Here is a 16,990-nt window from a genome sequence, read left to right as displayed (position 1 = left end):
GAAGTGACTTGAAAAGTGAAAAGAAAGAATCCAGGTTTGGTACCCCAGTGAGCTCCATGGCGTCGTCCTCCTCTCCTTCCTCTCTATTGTCTTCTATTTCCTCCATGACCTCAGCCTTCGCCTCGGCCACCAGCTCTCTGAGTGGACGGTTGGACGTCACAGATTTCACAAAGGGGTGCTGTGGACACGGGTCAGAGAAGACAGGAGGATATCAGGGTTGATAATCAGTCAGATTAAGGATTTGGAACAAAATTGAACAAAATATTAACAATGTAAAAAAAGAAGGACATGATATCGATGAATTAGCTGCAAGATAGAGGGTAAATTAAATTATTTCATTAAAAAGTTTAAAATACAAACTTTATGACATTATGTTCATGTAAATACCTCCAAAAAGAAAACTTAATTTCCTTTCCAATGGATTAAGCTTCCCAAATCATCTTTTAAAAATCAGATATTGGGGTTTAAACTTTGAGTGAGACTAGATTTCATCTTAATGTGTGAGAAGTTATAGAACTTTTAAATACATTTGCCTGTACAAAGAGAGAAGCCTAAAAGACTTCCTTCAAAACACAAGTCTAACAAAATGTGTTGTAAGCAATTGAAGTAATTATGCCTGGATCAGAGTAAAACTACTTCCACTACTAATAACAATTACAGGATTGTTAATAGCATCATAAAGTCACAACAGTGTCTATAAAGCTGTGAACACAGTCAAGCAGATGAGACAGTCTTGAGTTAGAAAAGTCTGAAGCCGGGCAAAGATGAGGAAATTACACAGTTCAAAGAGTGACCAGTGGAAAGAAGATAATAAAATGAAACTCTAATGAGGCAAAGCTGCAAAGAAGCTTTCACTGTTGTATACATCTGCCACCAAACAGTTCCTGAGCAGCTAAAAAGATACAGCCTCTAAAATGTTAAACGCAATAGTGAAATAGAACATCATCCTCTGAAAATAGCAAACCATATTTCTATCCAACATTTACAGAGAAAGTATCTGTTGAACGTTGGACATAACAGAGAATAAAGCGCTGAGCGCAGCTGAGATAAAAGGCTGGCCATCAATTATTCAGATGCTCTACAACTACTGTGTAATTTAACTGCGACAGCTGACAAAGGGAAAGGGCTACAAGTGGTAGTGAACCATGAAGTGTGTGTGTCTTGTCGTTGCATTAGCGCTCAGCTTCTCAGGTGACAAACAAGAGTCAGCTATTGCTTAATGAGTAGAGTACATGCTGAGTGACGTTCAACCATCAGCAGAGCCATCGTGAAAATAGCAGTGGCGTATGGAAAACGTTCAACCGAATGAAGCCGAAAAAGCTTCGTAAAAACAGTGACGACCTGAAGAAGGGTGCAGATTTGCGAAAGTACTCATTCATCATCAAATCGCTTGATCTTTAAAACATTTGAGAATAGTGAGGATTTCCAAGCATATCTGTGCAGGGATATTTTGTCAAACAACTACTCCCAAAAAATACTTGCCCGATGTCCTTTTTTTTTTTTATAAATAAAAGGTCACAATGCTGAGATTTTCCACACATAAACACTGCAATCTAAGAAACACATGTTGAAAATCACAACTCACAACTAGACTTGTAAAAACAATTACAAAATCCATTCCCTCTATACACAAAACTGTAAATTAAAACTGGCCGTACGCAGACACAGTCCAAATAAATACTGTACCACAAAGACTACTACTTTACAGGCTACATATGTCCTCTCGCTGTCGCTGACTGGGTGAATGGGAAGTGATGTATCAAAAGAAAATTAGTGGAAAAGATGCATTTGAAGATAATAGCTTAATTTGTACAATATACACTTACGGCTCGGGAAAGCTACTTTACAAGCTTTCGCTATACAGAAAAATCACAAAGAGAACTGCCACAAACAACAAGCAAGAAAATACCCTAACATCCCTGACCTAGTCATTGTAGCTTCCGGGTCACATGGTTAGAACGTCTAACGGGATTGAGAAATAATTTTCCTCTCTTTTACATGCTTCAACATTTGGCCAGAATTCTCTTGGGAATAAATTAACTAGATTGTGTTTGTTAAAGAAAATAAATATGGCAAATAAACGAAGAGGATAGCCGATAGCTTCGAAGTTGTTAAATGACTGAATAGAGAAGACCTCACAGACTCCAGCTAAACACAGACATGGCAATTCAAAGGGAGAAGGTCAATTCAGTTTGAAAAACAAAAAAATTACAGACAGCATGGATCAAGATGTGGATCTGTGGCGCTTATGTCCACACTTTTAAGTTTGGCTTCTAACTAGAGAGATGACAGATTTGCCATGCCTGGGTGGGCGTGAAAAGGTTAAATTGTAACAATATGGGGGGGGGGGGGGGGGTTACAAGGGCAGGTTCACCTGTGTAGCAGAGGGCAGTGGTGTTGGGCGTTTCTGCACTGACGATGTTTGGATGAATTGTGATTTTAAACCCCGAGTTGGGAGATTTGGGTTGTTTATCACAGCTTTGAAAAGACGTTAAGATTCTGGTTTGAAATTAAAGGGTGCAATCAGATTCAGGTCATTGCTGGGCTAAAGGTGTTCAGAGTGACCTTGTTTTGACCCAGCACGAGTAAAGCAGACAGAAATCAGGTAGAACAGAAAGACTGACACTAAGAAATGCTCAAAACCTCAAATAACTGTTCCTGTTTTCTATAAAGCAACATACTTTTTCCATGAAATCCATGCTGACTAACAGTATTAAACTTTGACCTCTTATTTCCTGTTTTGACAAAGCCTCACACACCTCATATTTAAGCCTACACTACAGAGACTCATATCTAAGATCCATGAGAAATCTCTCAGTTCACTCGTTACATTTGCTTTCCACATGCATTCATCCCTCTGACCTAAAACTTTGTCACTTGCACTGTTTGGAAACTTCCAGTTAGCAGAAAATCATTCAACAAGTCATTGCATAGCAGAATAAAATGGCATCACAGCGCAACTATCTCCAGCCGTTTGAAGCAGCAGGCACGATAAACATCTAAAACCTCCAGTGCGGCACCAAAAAGCTGACCGCGCCCGTCTCTTTTCCCCCACTGGAGAGCACATGCAGGATTCCCAATGGGCTCAGGGTCTAGAAATTTCATCTCTGCCTCTCTCCAATTGGACAGAGGTGGCAAGCCGAGGGGGATCCAGGCACACTATTGGCTGGGAGTAAAAATGTAAATAGCTGGCATTCCCTCAGCTGTGGGTTACAGACAGGAAGCTGAGGTTCTGAATTTTAATAGACAGCTCTTGTTCTTTAATCCACACCCAGTTCACCATTGCTCACATTCCTCGTTTCTGAGATTCTGGACTTTGACAAGCATGGATCAAGCGGATTTTTCTTGGGGAGAGAACAACTGTCGTAAGCCACTCCTTCTGGAATATTCCTGATGGGCTTGTGTGTGTAAACATTTGAGTTTCCCTTTCCTGTCAGTGTCACTGCACTGGAAGCATAAAGAAACAAGGCAAGCAGCTATTTTGAGGATCATTACTCTTGTGTTCTCAAGTAACGAAACCTCTCGGATGATCCTTGAAGCCGTGACTTTCCTTCACTTAACTTTCTCAACTTCTTGTGTAATCCGACTCTTTAAATGCTTGTTTGATTTGTTGCCCACTTTTGTACACCTACTGGACTGTTCCTGATCACTAGTCTGTGCCCTCCACAGGGCGCGGCTCACTTCCCTTGCATAGATCACTTCATTCAGCTCCTAAAATAGAAGATTAAATTGCTGTGTGTGTATGTGTGTAAGTGCGAGATAAAAAGTAAGACAGAGGACAATGTACCATGGTGTGTCAAAGTTCAGCTGTATTATAAATGCACACACTGCGGCAGGACTCACCTCCATGAGTTGCACTGCAGTTGGTCGAATCTCTGGATTTCTGTCCAAACATTTCTTCAGAAAATCGTTAAACTCTTGCGACCTGTTGGTAGATGCAAGGAAACAATATTACACAGGGGAAACACACTGGTGTTTTGGTTAGCCTTCTCCCATAACGTGATGATTCTCAGTTAGATCCTGGGCTTTTTGTGTGAACTTTGCCTGCAGGGGTTTTCACCTGGTACTCAGGCTTACATACTGTGCATCGTCCAAAAACAAGTGTTTTGAGTTAAAATGGTTGCCTGTAGGTCTGAATGTGAACGTGTTTGTCTATGTGTTTGCCCCGTGATGGATTGGTGACCCGTCCCTGCCCTCGTCCATAGTCAGCGCCTCACGGCCCTCGGTTGGATTAAACAGTGTAGAAGATGAATGGACCTATTACTCAATCACACATGAAAAAACACTAGACAAAACAAAACCTCTGAACAAATATGTTTCTAGATATGGGAAGTTGGGACATGCGGATTGTCTTCTTGCACAGCTGTGGGAGGGATGAGTCAGCACACCAGCCCACATCTTCTTTCAGCACCTGATAACTTTGCTTTTACTGCAATAAATGTGTTGCTGTGGGACATTCTGAATAATTAAAACTGATAGCAAAGTACAGTCCGGCATTGCACAATTTCAGAGCTGTTGGTTTAAGGAAAGGGCAAAATGAAGGTGAGGAGAGGGAGGACAACCTAATTCATCGTCTCCAGGAGATTGCAGGACGCTGAGCGTACAGGCGTTTGCCAATACAATGAAATTAAACAGCATGGTGACATTTTGACAGTAAGACATAGAGCCCTGTTGACACAACCTGTCATAAGCTGGAACCCATGAACCATGAATTTATGTCAAGGAATACGTCCCTGGATTGTCTTCCCAGAAGGGACAAATTACAAGACACAGCTGTTGACCAGCATGCAACTGAAATTCATGTTGGACACACCCTCACCATTTGTGTTGCTGCTCCAGGGTGGGGGGCTCCGACTTGGCGATCTTCAGCAGCACCCTCATGGGGTTGAGCTCGTGGTGCGGGGGTTCGATCTGTGCGAGTTCGATCAGAGTGATACCAAGAGACCAGATGTCGGCTTTGTAGTCATATGGGGCATCCTTCATCGTCTCACACATCACGACCTCTGGGGCCATCCTGGAACAAAAACATACGTTAGATACGCGAGCGCATGATTGCACAATGTTGGATTCCTCAGTGGAAACATATTGCCTTTCATCCTACATTTCCTCATTTCATGTTAAAAAGCTGTATAGAATATGCATCAAAGTGGCTTTCACATAACACAGACTACATTGTGTATGGAAGAAACCAAAACAGTGTTTAGATTAGTCATACGAGACCCAACTGTGATCACTGCACGATAAAGGCACCTTACCCTGTTTTTCTTTGCGGACTTATGTGAGGTCACGTTAAAAAGGTACCTCCAGAAACTGTAATATTCCTACTGAGTTTCAGGAAACTTGTGCAACATGAGGGCGCGGTCACGTATTCCTTGAGCTGCGCGGGCAATCGTGATAAAGTTTTTCTGGTTAAAAATTAACCGTCTACAATAGATATAAAAAAATGAGACAAGGTTTACTGGGGAAGTGTTCCAGGATCGCACTGTTGTGACAACGTCGGTTTAAAGCCCTTAGTGAAAAGACTGGATTTAGGCATATATACACAACAGCTCATTCTTTGAACTAGAGGTAATGCTTCAGGTCAAAATCGTGATGTTTGAGATTTCCTGTACTTTTGAGTTTGAAAGTCCCATCTGGTAATTGATCCTTTATTGGATCTCAATGGGAAATTTCAAATGTAAATGTAGAATCCTGCATCGTTTTAACGGGTTATAACATAGAGTATGTCAAACTCACCAGTATGGAGTTCCAATGAAAGAATCCCGTCTCTGTAAGGTTTTGGTGTTTTTGGCAGACACCCCAAAGTCAGCTGCAAGGAGGAAAAAAAACCCAAAACTGATGAGAATTATCTGCAAAATATTTGTCAGTTCTGGTTAACAGTAGATAAAGGTCGGAGGATGATCAAAAAATATCCCTCTTTTAGTTTTTTCACCGTGTTTTGGAGATGTCAAACAATTTGTCACAATCTCATGACATTTTTACAAGTTCCTAACAAGCTATTCTGACTCTTTGACATAACCCTCAGATTACAGGGAAGCCATTTTCACTTTGGCTGAACAAGTTTTCCTCTTCAGTTAAGAGTGTAGCATGGTCAGGGTACGGAAGTGTTTGGCAAAGGTCCTGAGAGACTTGCACACAAAGCAATAGACTCACTGCTACAATTAAAAACTGTACAAACTGGCATTTTCTATTGCTGGGACTGAAATGACTCTTGGTTTTGTGGACTGCGAGTCAATTTCTTTGACTATCCAGTGAAACACATTACTTGGAATGGAGTAGTTTGAACTGTTGCATGCATTCTTACTTGATTAAAAGAAAAGGGAGGGATGGCAATACTTTAATTAATTTACAAAAGGGTTCTTAAAATAATATCTATATTTGTCTAGAAGCTTTTAGGATCTACATGCTGATGTCGTAGGTAGCACTATGAACTGGGAGTCTTTCTGGGAAATAGGCGTCTTTAAATTCCCTGCATTTGTTCATGTATGTCTCTGTGTTCTTATAGGCTGGCAAACCTGTCCCATTCCTTAGTTAGGTCAAAGATATAAAATATGGATGGAAGGTCTGGATAAGCATGATTGATGCACCTACACTACACAAGTCCTGAGAAAGCGAGACGCAATGATGGAATCAAAATATCAGGAAATCAAAATATCAGGAAATCCCAACTCAGTGGAAGAACAAAAACAATATGTGATATAAAACTGGTATGAAAGTCATAACATTGTGCTGCGTTGTGACCCAACAAGTTAAACAAATCACACAAACAATGTTCGGCGTTGGATCACGGGGGGTTTTGATGCATTTGGCTGACCTCAGAAACGGTTACTTGCCATTTCTTTTGCATTGATGTTTAGTTCGATAAAGTTTGGAGCCTGTAAATGAGTCCAAGTCATGACATGATGAGCTTGAAGAGGCAACTCCCTGTGATTATATCGAGCTTTAGTGTGTGAGGAAAACAAACAAGAGCCTTGGTGGGAAAAAAAACAAGAAATGTCATAAAAATGTTGATAGATGACCAATCTGAAATCTAAATAGGAACGTTGCAACAGTGCAAAATGAGAGTGTTGCATATAAGAAAGCCAGTCAGAATATAAATGTTGGGACAACATCAACACAACATTTGCCTTTTTTTCAACGCTGAACACAAATCCAAAAAAACGGGCAAGCAGCCTTTGGGTTGGATCCACAACTTCAGCCGTGCAATGTGAAGAATGTTGAGGACTCTTCAAAGGGCCATAAATGAAAATATGCAGAATTCGCTTTTCCCACACAATGGTTGCCTATGATCCACAGACAGGAGGAGTGCGGGGCCTCTGACTGGGTGCGAGTGCGCGGCATGCATGTATGCTAGAAGAACAATGAAAAGGAGCTCCAGAAACGACCTTCACTGCACCCAAAAAAATGTGGACTCAATGAGAGAATCAGATACACTTGCATCATTCTGGCAGTGGAATAGTTTTCTCTGGGAATGATTAAATGTTTCATCACTTCAATGTCACATAATTGATGGAAATTCTTTGCCTTTATCGCTCACTTAGTACACATACTTGTAGTGCTAAGTATTTGGTCTTATCCATTTATTCAATGCACAGGGAACATTGTTTAAATATCCGTATTTCTGAAAGCATATTCTGTTCTTGCATGTGTGAATAAACTGAGCACCATGATAGTGGTTGATACTTCGGAACATCAAATGCTCACCAAGTTTGATGTCTCCATCCAGCATGAGAAGGATGTTACCAGCCTTCAGGTCTCTGTGGATGATCTTCATGCTGTGAAGGTAGTGCAGGGCCTCCAACATCTGGCGACAGACCACCTTAATCTGAGGCTCCGTCAGCCCTCGATCCAACTCTTTAAAAAATAAAAAAATAAAAAATCAGGAGGAGGGGCAGAAGATAAATTATAAAAACAACAGTCGTGGAGAACAATAGAGAAGCAGGCTCAAATCATCTTAAGGATTCATATTTAGTCTACCTAGAATGGAGGCATAGCAAATCCTTGAGGACTGAACTACTGTGTGAAACCATAACATGGTACAGCTGTGATACCACATGAGATAATGCTGTTGTGAAACTAATACCAGATTGGAGGAACGTTCACACGTTCAAACGAAGAACTGCCCTGTAGACGTTTTTCTACTTTGTGTTTGGTTAACTGCGGAGGGGCGCAGGCGGTTACGGCGATGTGGATTAGCCAGTGAAAACAGACCACAGGGAATTCCCACACTCCGGGACTCCAATATGTCGGACTGCTACAAAACGTTGGAAGGCCAGTTTCAGAAGAGCCAGGACGATGACATCTATTGTATTATGATAGTGAAATCTACGTAGAAACGATCTGTGTCTATACAGTTCATGAAAGTCACAATGGAAAAGGCCGTCGCTGCTTCGCCTCAGGTAAAGGCTTCGGTAGAAAGGAGAGGAGAGCTTCTAAAAGGTATGCAGGGAGGAGGACGTACCGAGCATTGTGGCATCCACAGCGCCTCCGGGGCAGAACTCAATCATGATCTGGGAGGGGGAGAGCAGAGAAGTTGTGAGATTAACCCCAACATCAAGCTGTATGAGAGTTTTATGTAACAACAGAAACGGCTCACTCCATCTGAACCAGATGCACAAACACTTGGACACTTATCACATGTTTTTTTTTAATCATCCTGAGCTGATGCCGTTCATCTGGACACATGGCTTTCGCTTGCAAAAATATGTTTTTTTTTTTTTTTTTTTTTTAAAACACAGTTCATTGAATTGCTTCTAATGTTCTGTGTGAAAAGATGGCTAAAAAGCTGACTCGTAATCCAAGTTTCTTTCACAGTAGAAACGTCCATAATTAGGACTGAATGGGCCATCTAAAAAACTATTAAGTCTGTTTAAATCAGTGGTTGGTTAATGATGTTCACTGGGTACTTTTTGGTTTACACATACTTGTTCCAGATATGATAACTGGTTATAAACAGAGTCATTGAACACACTGGGCAAATCAAAATAAAATGTCACAATAAAAGGACAACAATTTACATTTCCATCGCCCATTTTAAATGTTAGAACTTCAAAGATTGTCCTGAATATTAAATGTAAATTGTCATACAATCGTCGACTTTTCTATTCCATTTGTCTAATTCTGAAATCTCATTGAATAAGACACACATAATTCACAAAGTGGTCATCGGGTTTACACAGAAATGCATTATGAACATCGACATTTGTAGCAAAATTCATCATCAGAAACATTTCAGAGGACACAAGCCCTAAAATAAATGTTTTGCATAGCCTTCCCTGAAAATGGCCGTCTTTCTTTCACATGCACACAAATCTAAAAAGGAAAAAAAGTTGATATGCGAAGAGGAAACGATCACCACACCCCAGTGCAGATCAGCTCATTCTTAATCTTAAAGTCAGACGTGCGCATGTACACTACAAGCAACTCACAAATTAGATAATTGTGGCATCGTGTGAAACACAGACAACTAATGGCTCATCATCTTTCTATACAAAATGGTCAAAGATCACCTCCAGGCATGGAAGTGCCTGCTGTCAACTCAAATGATATAATCACTGCGTCCTGCCTGCTATGACAACGTTGTCAAAGCAGCAGTCGGGCACTGGACAAGGTGTGGAGTTTCAGTCCAGACGAAAGACAGAAATGTAAAAACAAGAGATACTTCCGAGTGCAACGAGGCATGACTACCTACATGCACATGCACAAAGACACACACACTCTGCAGAGAAGCAGAAGGTGAGGAATGTCGAGCAATAGGCATCCAACAGCAGGTGGAACAATGCTCTTTTGTCAGGTTTTAGACTGACAGAGCAACCCGGTTCAGGTTTTGTCATGTGCTGTCAAGGATGCCTCACTTTGTCATCTATTATACTTCTCATTACTTCTCAACTGACAGCAGAAGGTTATTCCAGTGTGTTACACTCTCCACTGCCTCCATCCACATCTCTATAGTATCGAGCTGCACTCAATTTAAACTTGTTGCAGTTCCATCAAAGTATCTAAAACATTTAAAAAAAAAATAATTATCTTCTAAAAACAGACAGGCTATTCATTGTTTTTAGTAAAACCAGCATCCTAATCTTGCATGCACATACCAGTAGTAACACTTAGTACTGGCCAATCTAACCAGCAGTGCATGACTCGACTGTCAGAGAAAACTGGCTCGTTTTGTCATCTGCGTCTATGTAGGAGGTTCGTTCTGCCTTCTTGGAGGAATTCAGGATGACATATTGCGCTGCAGTAAAAAAAAATGTGCCCCAACTGGTCAAACTGCATGTGAAGCATTCTCACTGAGGGCTGAACCCACGTAGACTCCAGTGAAACTGTGTTTGAAATTGAAGAACGCTGAAGTATCAATCACTTGCAGTTCTGTTTATTTTAATTTTAGGAAAAGGGTTTGGTTTATCCTCGTTCTGTATGACTGAAGAAAGCTAAGCTGATGTCATCTAAAATGTGACCGTAGATCTTATCGCCATTTATAAATCCGACTTCACGTCTGAATCAAAACCTAAAATGGCTTCAAAATAAAAGTAGCAGGCCTCGCTGACAGTGGAGTGTTCCTGTACTTGAGAGCTCTGTAATTTCCCACCTCATTTTGTCAGAAGACACAAATGAAAAAAAGGGTCATTTAGCCAACAAAGACTCAATTCAAGAAAAAAAATATTTGTATTACGTCACTCCATTAACATGACTAATGCATCAGTGATCTATGTCTGTCTTCATTGAGTGTGAGTTTGAAGGTGGTGCCAACACAGCCGTTCTACACCAACATGTTCTGAAGCTTTTTTGTATCGTCAGAAACCTCCAAGCAACCAGAGATGGAGCCATTATGTCAATGTCACTGTAGGCAATGACAACTCTATAACAAAGAGGGATTGTCCTTGCGGTGCTGGTTGTGAAAGCACTATGAAATCTAACTTGTGTAGGTTTAGATTAAGTAATAATAATAATAGCAGCACTTTAAGATGTAAGAAAACTGTTGCTTTTCACTTTATGTACCCCTTATCAATTTCCTTTTACAATCTTAATCTTTATTTGTTTTCTTACCTGCCACAGGGATCCCAGATGTGGTCTGGTCATTATATACTATATCTGAATTTAATTTTTGTTTTGTACATGGTCTCTGACAAATAAATAAAAATAAAGCAAAACTCATGTCAGAACCTTCCAACGTGTCTGGATAGAAAAACAAGTCCCACTGTTTTAAACGTTGTTGTATACTTGTTTTACCTAATGAAGGCTCTCATAAGACCCATCAAATAAATCGTATCAGCCTTTATGAAGACAAACTAGGTAACAGAGACTCATTCATTTTACGTGACAGCAGAAAGAACAACCATCAGAGTTCAGACAAGCCGCGTGAGGTTTGTTGGCCAGCGTACGAGATGAATGTCTGCTTCCTTCACAATACAAACAAATGTGCTATTTTATTTGTAAGGCAGAAAATAATGATGTCCCTATTGAAACAGCATGTTCTTTACTCAGATGTAAGTAAAGGAACAATAAAAAAAAAAAAAAAGTAATTTCTATAGTTAATAAAGTTTTATTTGAGTGAACTGACCCTTCAAACAGACTTGCTCATTCTCACTATAGAAAGCGATGTCTTCTCTGTTTATTGCAGTGATGCCATTCTGTTTTACGGTCTTCCTTGCCACTCTCTTTATCTGTTGCTTCGCTGCTCTCATTGTGCTGACTTCTGCAGTCTTGTCTCCACGTTAAAGGCCCTGTTTTTCTCACGCTGTGGGCCTGGCTGCCTCAAGAACCAGATTGGACCTGAAGTGGAACAAGCAGTATTTTTTTCCCGCCCCTTACTTGTCTTGTTCTCTCGTCTTTCTCCCTCTATCCCTCTCGGACTCGGGAGAAAGCGGAACGGGTGGGTCGGCACTGGAATCCATCCAGTTACCCTGCCCGGTCCACCACACCAGTGGTTACTGAGGCATCACCGCCAACCACTGAGCTCACTGTTGAGTTTCTGAGGCGAGTGGACTCATGTTGTGCAGTTTGTAAAGAATTATTATTACATTCAGCAAATGTTCATGAAGAGACACATCTGCAATGGTCTCTAAAACAAAAAAAAATAAATAAATAACAGCTGATGTCTTTTTTTGGCAATTATAAAGAGATTGACTGTAATGGTTTATAAAACATAGTGAGAATTAACACAAACACTTCTTCGAAATGAGACAGAAGCAAGAGCTGTGACTCTGAAGCCACACAGACTTGTATCTGGCTTTCACACAAATGGCTGCAATGTTTGTACTTTGTACTTTTGAAGCATGGAGTAGCAGTGCCTCCCAGTCCAGCCTTGACAGACGGGAAATGTTCACCTTCTCCACTCAGGAATTTCAGCTATTGTGGACAACAGCCATGGGCAGCAATGGGGCTGCGATACAGCCGTGTATGTGTACGTGTGTTCTCATTGTGGAATTTGTTTTTTGCAAATGCATTTTTGGATCTTCTTTCTTTCTTTTTTTTTTTTTTTAAGTCTGACTTTTTTGCTGAAGTCATTCTCTTTTACACAAGACTTGGAAAGCAGGACAGGGAAAGGATGAAATAAGTTATATATAATATACATTCAGACAAATGTTATGTGTATTTCTATAAGTATACATATAATCATTGAATATAGATGTATTTGTCTGTGTATATTTATATATAAATTCACAGTGTAAATACATTATCTTTTTTGTATGCGTTTGCACTTTGTACGTTTTAAATTGTCTAGAGTGAATAAATACCAACTAAAAAAACAACTAAATGCATATAATCAAGTAAAATATGTCATTCAGAGTTACAGGTTTAAGTGTCACAGCTGAGTTACAACAAAGGAATAGTGGTCACCAATGCTGGTAGGACTGACATCAAAAATAAGCCATGAACCAAAACCCTGGTCATGCATGGATTATGACTGCAGCCAGAGCCTTTATTGTTACTCAACTAACAGCTACTGATTTGTTTGAATACAAACAATGCAAGACTGAACCGACGGAGCAGTTGAAGCTGTTCAACAATTGTTTGCAGTTTTATTTAATCACTTTTGCTGTTGCCACCGTTTAAATATACATCTGTGACAGTTACAGGTTCTATTACCGTTAAGAAATAACCTTACATGACAGTTTTTTCAATGTGAAGAGACACACTTGTCAAATATCATTTCTGTATACAGCAATTATGGTAAGAGCACAACATGAGAGATTAAAAAAGAACAGCTATCTTTAGTCATAACGCTGCTTTGCAATTCCTCAGATATTCGAGGTTGTGCTCCAGCTGAGGTCACTACTATTTGTCTTGGCAAGATGGAGTGGGAGATTACAGAGGGAGCTGAAACAGTTTACACTCGAACCAGTGTGCGAGTGTGGGGAGAGAGAAAAAAAAAATGACTGGAGAGCAGAAAAATTTAACTGAAATGGATCCTCATTCCTGCAGTTACATCAGGGTGAGGACCGGGTCACTTTTGATGCCTGATGTCCCTCTGGGGACTTTCTGTCGTTCCAATTTATGCAATGCAACATGTCCTGTTATTTTCCAGCAGAGCTTTCATATGTGGGAGAAACAGACTCTTGAGATATTGTTGCAATAAAAACAGTGAGATGTTACATCCCATAAGCCTGCCAGCATCTATGGATGAGAGGTTTGTTTTTCAACACTTCCCTGCTGATTGTTCAGGTTTGTGTGGCATGGATCTGTTACAATTTGGAAAGATTACAAAGAAAACTCAGTTGATTGACACAGAAACTCCTTAGGCGGTGGATAAATATGAGGAAGTTGTAACGGTGTAGATATCAGATGAGATTTATTTATTAACGGTATCGGCCAACCTGAATCCATGACTACAGTATATATATATATATATATATATATATATATATATATATATATATATATATTCCTTCATCGGAAGATCATATTTGTTGAAGTTATTCTGAACTAAAGGTGTCCACCTATTATGTGGCGCTGTATTTCCTCTTCCTCCTGTGTGCTTTCATAAAAGCATTCAGCACGAGAAAGGAAACAGGGTGTCACTCGTGTGGTTCAAACTTCAGGCTGTCCGCCTTTACCTACCCAGAGTTTGTTGTCATGGTAAAACGCGTCAAGCAGCTTGACGATGTAGCGGTGGTCACATTTGGCGAGGATGTCGATCTCAACTATGTAATCCTCCAGCTCCTCTTCACATTTTGTCTCAATCACTTTGGCTGCAGCCAGAACTCCAGTGTCTTTGTTCTTGGCCTGAAAGAGAAAAGAGACGATCATCAGTCAAAACATGCGCAAGTCCTGAAAGAGCTTTGCTTCATTTATTTCTCTTGGGTTAAACTATTTCAAAGCAAAACTGTAACAAAGTATATCAGTTTAATCGTCCTGTGGATTCAGTTCCTCAGGGAGAAGGTGTGGTTGTGTAAAAGGGTGTAAATTTGTGACTCTACAGCAAAATGAAGGGGTTTTTTTTAAACAAAAAATGACACTAGAATAATATGCAAGAATGAGAAAGAATAACCGAAAAATCTACCACGGGGACTGTCAAGATGTTCTTCTAAAATTCCCAGTTTAACCTTAAATAAAACCCAGTGTGCTCCCAGCTACTCATTGAGCTCCCAAGGTCTTTGGTTTGAGCTGCCATGCGCACCCTGAGCATGTGCAGAAGTGTCCTGGGATACACACACACACACAAAAAAAAGCTAAACTCAAATGGACGTTGACCACCTTGCATGTCAGCAGTCTCCATTATTCGTATACATAGTATAGACTATTCGTTCTCAATTATAACCAAAAGAAGGCGGGCAGATAAGATTCGAACACAATGCGGTCTAACAGATGAAACAGGAAACGAGGCCGCCACACCACAGCGTAATCAAATATATCAAAATGGCTAAACTAGGGCACCTAGTTTGAATTCAGATAGTTCTGGGGAGACGAGGGGAAGTAAATTATGCTATGAGCTGTTGGGAAAAAGTCAAACCCATACAGAAACCAAATCCAAAGGGTTCACACGGCAGCAAAAACACATAATGTGTTTATTGTGCAAGACTGGGCTCATTGAGAATGCTGACTGATGGGACTTTGTGACTTAGGAGTGTCAGCGGTATCACCTGTAATATGAATGACGTGTTCTGATGTGATTACATGACGACAACCACACAGACAATCCAAGACCTTAAGTACAGTCAGCAACTATGACTTACAATGTGAGTATCAGAGCCACGCCATTTTCAGGACTCGGTCCATTAAACCTTTTGTAATGCTGTCAAACTGGAGATTTATTTTGAAGGAGATTCCTGAAAATAAATCTGTCAAGCAACAGATTGCACATTTGGTTATTGGGTGGAACACATCCACTGTTGGTTTTACTAGAAAAGAATATATGCATAAATTAACAGAGAAGTAGTCTTGTTTTTGTGACTTGTCCTTGTCAGAAATAGGCCAAGGTGGTGTATTGAGAGAGTGTGTGTGTTCACCCAGTGACCTGCGGAACATGACAGACTAAACAGTCTGGTGGGGTCTGATGCCTCCATGTTTTACAGGGGCTGTGGGAAAACATCTGAATAAACAGATCAGGTTCCCACAAACACAGACACACACACACAGACACACACACATCTACGACTACGTGCGTTTGCCAAACAGAGTTCAGAGAAATGACCTGCCCCCGCCACTGTAACCTAGAGTGTAAGTCAACAAGACGTCTCCTCCTGCCATCAAACCGTCAGTCAGTCAGTTAAAAAGCCTCGACAGTAAACACTGACACAACAGACACTTTCACTCCTCTGCAGCAGCTCTGTTGTTCGCCTCAATAAAACTCTGTCTGCCGTACGGCTGTAGCTGGGCCACATGTACCAGACTCGTGTGTACATAAAATAGTTTGTTGGTGCTCGGAGATCTTTGCAGAAATAGAATTACAGGAACTAAATAAAACTTGTCAGAGTTTTCCACACCTTCAATTTATAAATGTAAAAAAAAAATTTCCCCCCTATTTATTCAAAGCATTCCTTCTTTTTCAACCTTTCTCAACATTACAAACAATGCAACTCAATGCAAGTACCTCAGTTGATGGAGATGAGAACTGAACTACAATGGTTTGGTAAGTTGGTATCAATCAGTCTTCTTGACTTTCTTTAAAAGACTTTCTTTAAAAAAAAAAATCAATTTAGATAATAAGAGTGTTTTGTAATTTTATCTATACAGATCTGGATATTCACATTCTCATTAGGCATCGAAGGCAGTTAATCACTTCTTAGACAATTCATATGATGAACAGAAAACCTTCAGTCAAAGCCCACTCACTGTCACGTTAACAGCCAACCCCTGTAACCCTGCTTCAAAACAGCATTCACACACACCTTTACATCTCAGTGGGGACAAGGTTAAGGAATGCACCTCTAGTCTTCATGGGGGTTGATGGGGGGTGGACCAATAATGCCCAGAGTCACGTGCACCTCGTTGTGCTGCCTTTTCATGTGACGATGATGGGGAATGTGTGACGTCAATGAGGCTCCTCAACAGTACATCATATAAACATGTGTGTTTATTTACACTGCATGTTCACCTCATCCGCTGTATGCATTCCACTGAGAGGAAATAACTTTGAAACACCGCAAGGTATCACAAATGGGACCCCATGACTTCCTAGAAATTAGTACGACATCAGCGCACAAGTGTTCGTGGATGTTTGTCTCGATGTGTATACAGAGTTGAGAAATAAGGATGCTGTTGCAGATGAATGTTTTGCCCCAATTCACATCTTAATATACTGCCCTCAGACAGCAGTTATAAATAAAAACAGTGCAACTACTTTTTTTTTTTTTTTTAGGGGTTTGAGGGAACTCCAAAACTTGTTGTGAGAAACTATGTATAAAAAAGTTGCTGGAGATATATATAAAAAAATTTTTTATTACATAATACAAGTAAACAATCACAACCCTGGGAGAGTAGGAACATACTGTAGCTGCTGCAGCTGTCCCTTGAGAGAAGAACAGCTCAGTGTTCCAAATCCGGAAGA

The 16,990-nt window shown here is 40.4% G+C and overlaps 1 protein-coding gene across 1 annotated transcript in view; it reads right to left on the bottom strand.

Moving 5' to 3' along the window:
* Window positions 1-16,990, bottom strand: part of stk10 (serine/threonine kinase 10) — a 38,696-nt gene that overhangs the window by 13,632 nt on the left and 8,074 nt on the right. Inside the window, exons 2-8 of the mRNA XM_080482822.1 lie at window positions 14,062-14,226; window positions 8,462-8,510; window positions 7,705-7,854; window positions 5,737-5,809; window positions 4,820-5,014; window positions 3,844-3,925; window positions 44-178 (exon numbers count right to left, since the gene is read on the bottom strand). Of these exons, the coding sequence (XP_080338948.1) occupies window positions 44-178; window positions 3,844-3,925; window positions 4,820-5,014; window positions 5,737-5,809; window positions 7,705-7,854; window positions 8,462-8,510; window positions 14,062-14,226 (849 nt within the window). The remainder of the gene's footprint in view (window positions 1-43; window positions 179-3,843; window positions 3,926-4,819; window positions 5,015-5,736; window positions 5,810-7,704; window positions 7,855-8,461; window positions 8,511-14,061; window positions 14,227-16,990) is intronic.

This window comes from Lipophrys pholis (assembly GCF_963383615.2).
Source record: "Lipophrys pholis genome assembly, chromosome: 16".
Classification (NCBI taxonomy): domain Eukaryota; kingdom Metazoa; phylum Chordata; class Actinopteri; order Blenniiformes; family Blenniidae; genus Lipophrys; species Lipophrys pholis.
Note: the sequence above shows the minus strand (reverse complement) of the source record. Positions and strands in the feature narration are given on the sequence as shown.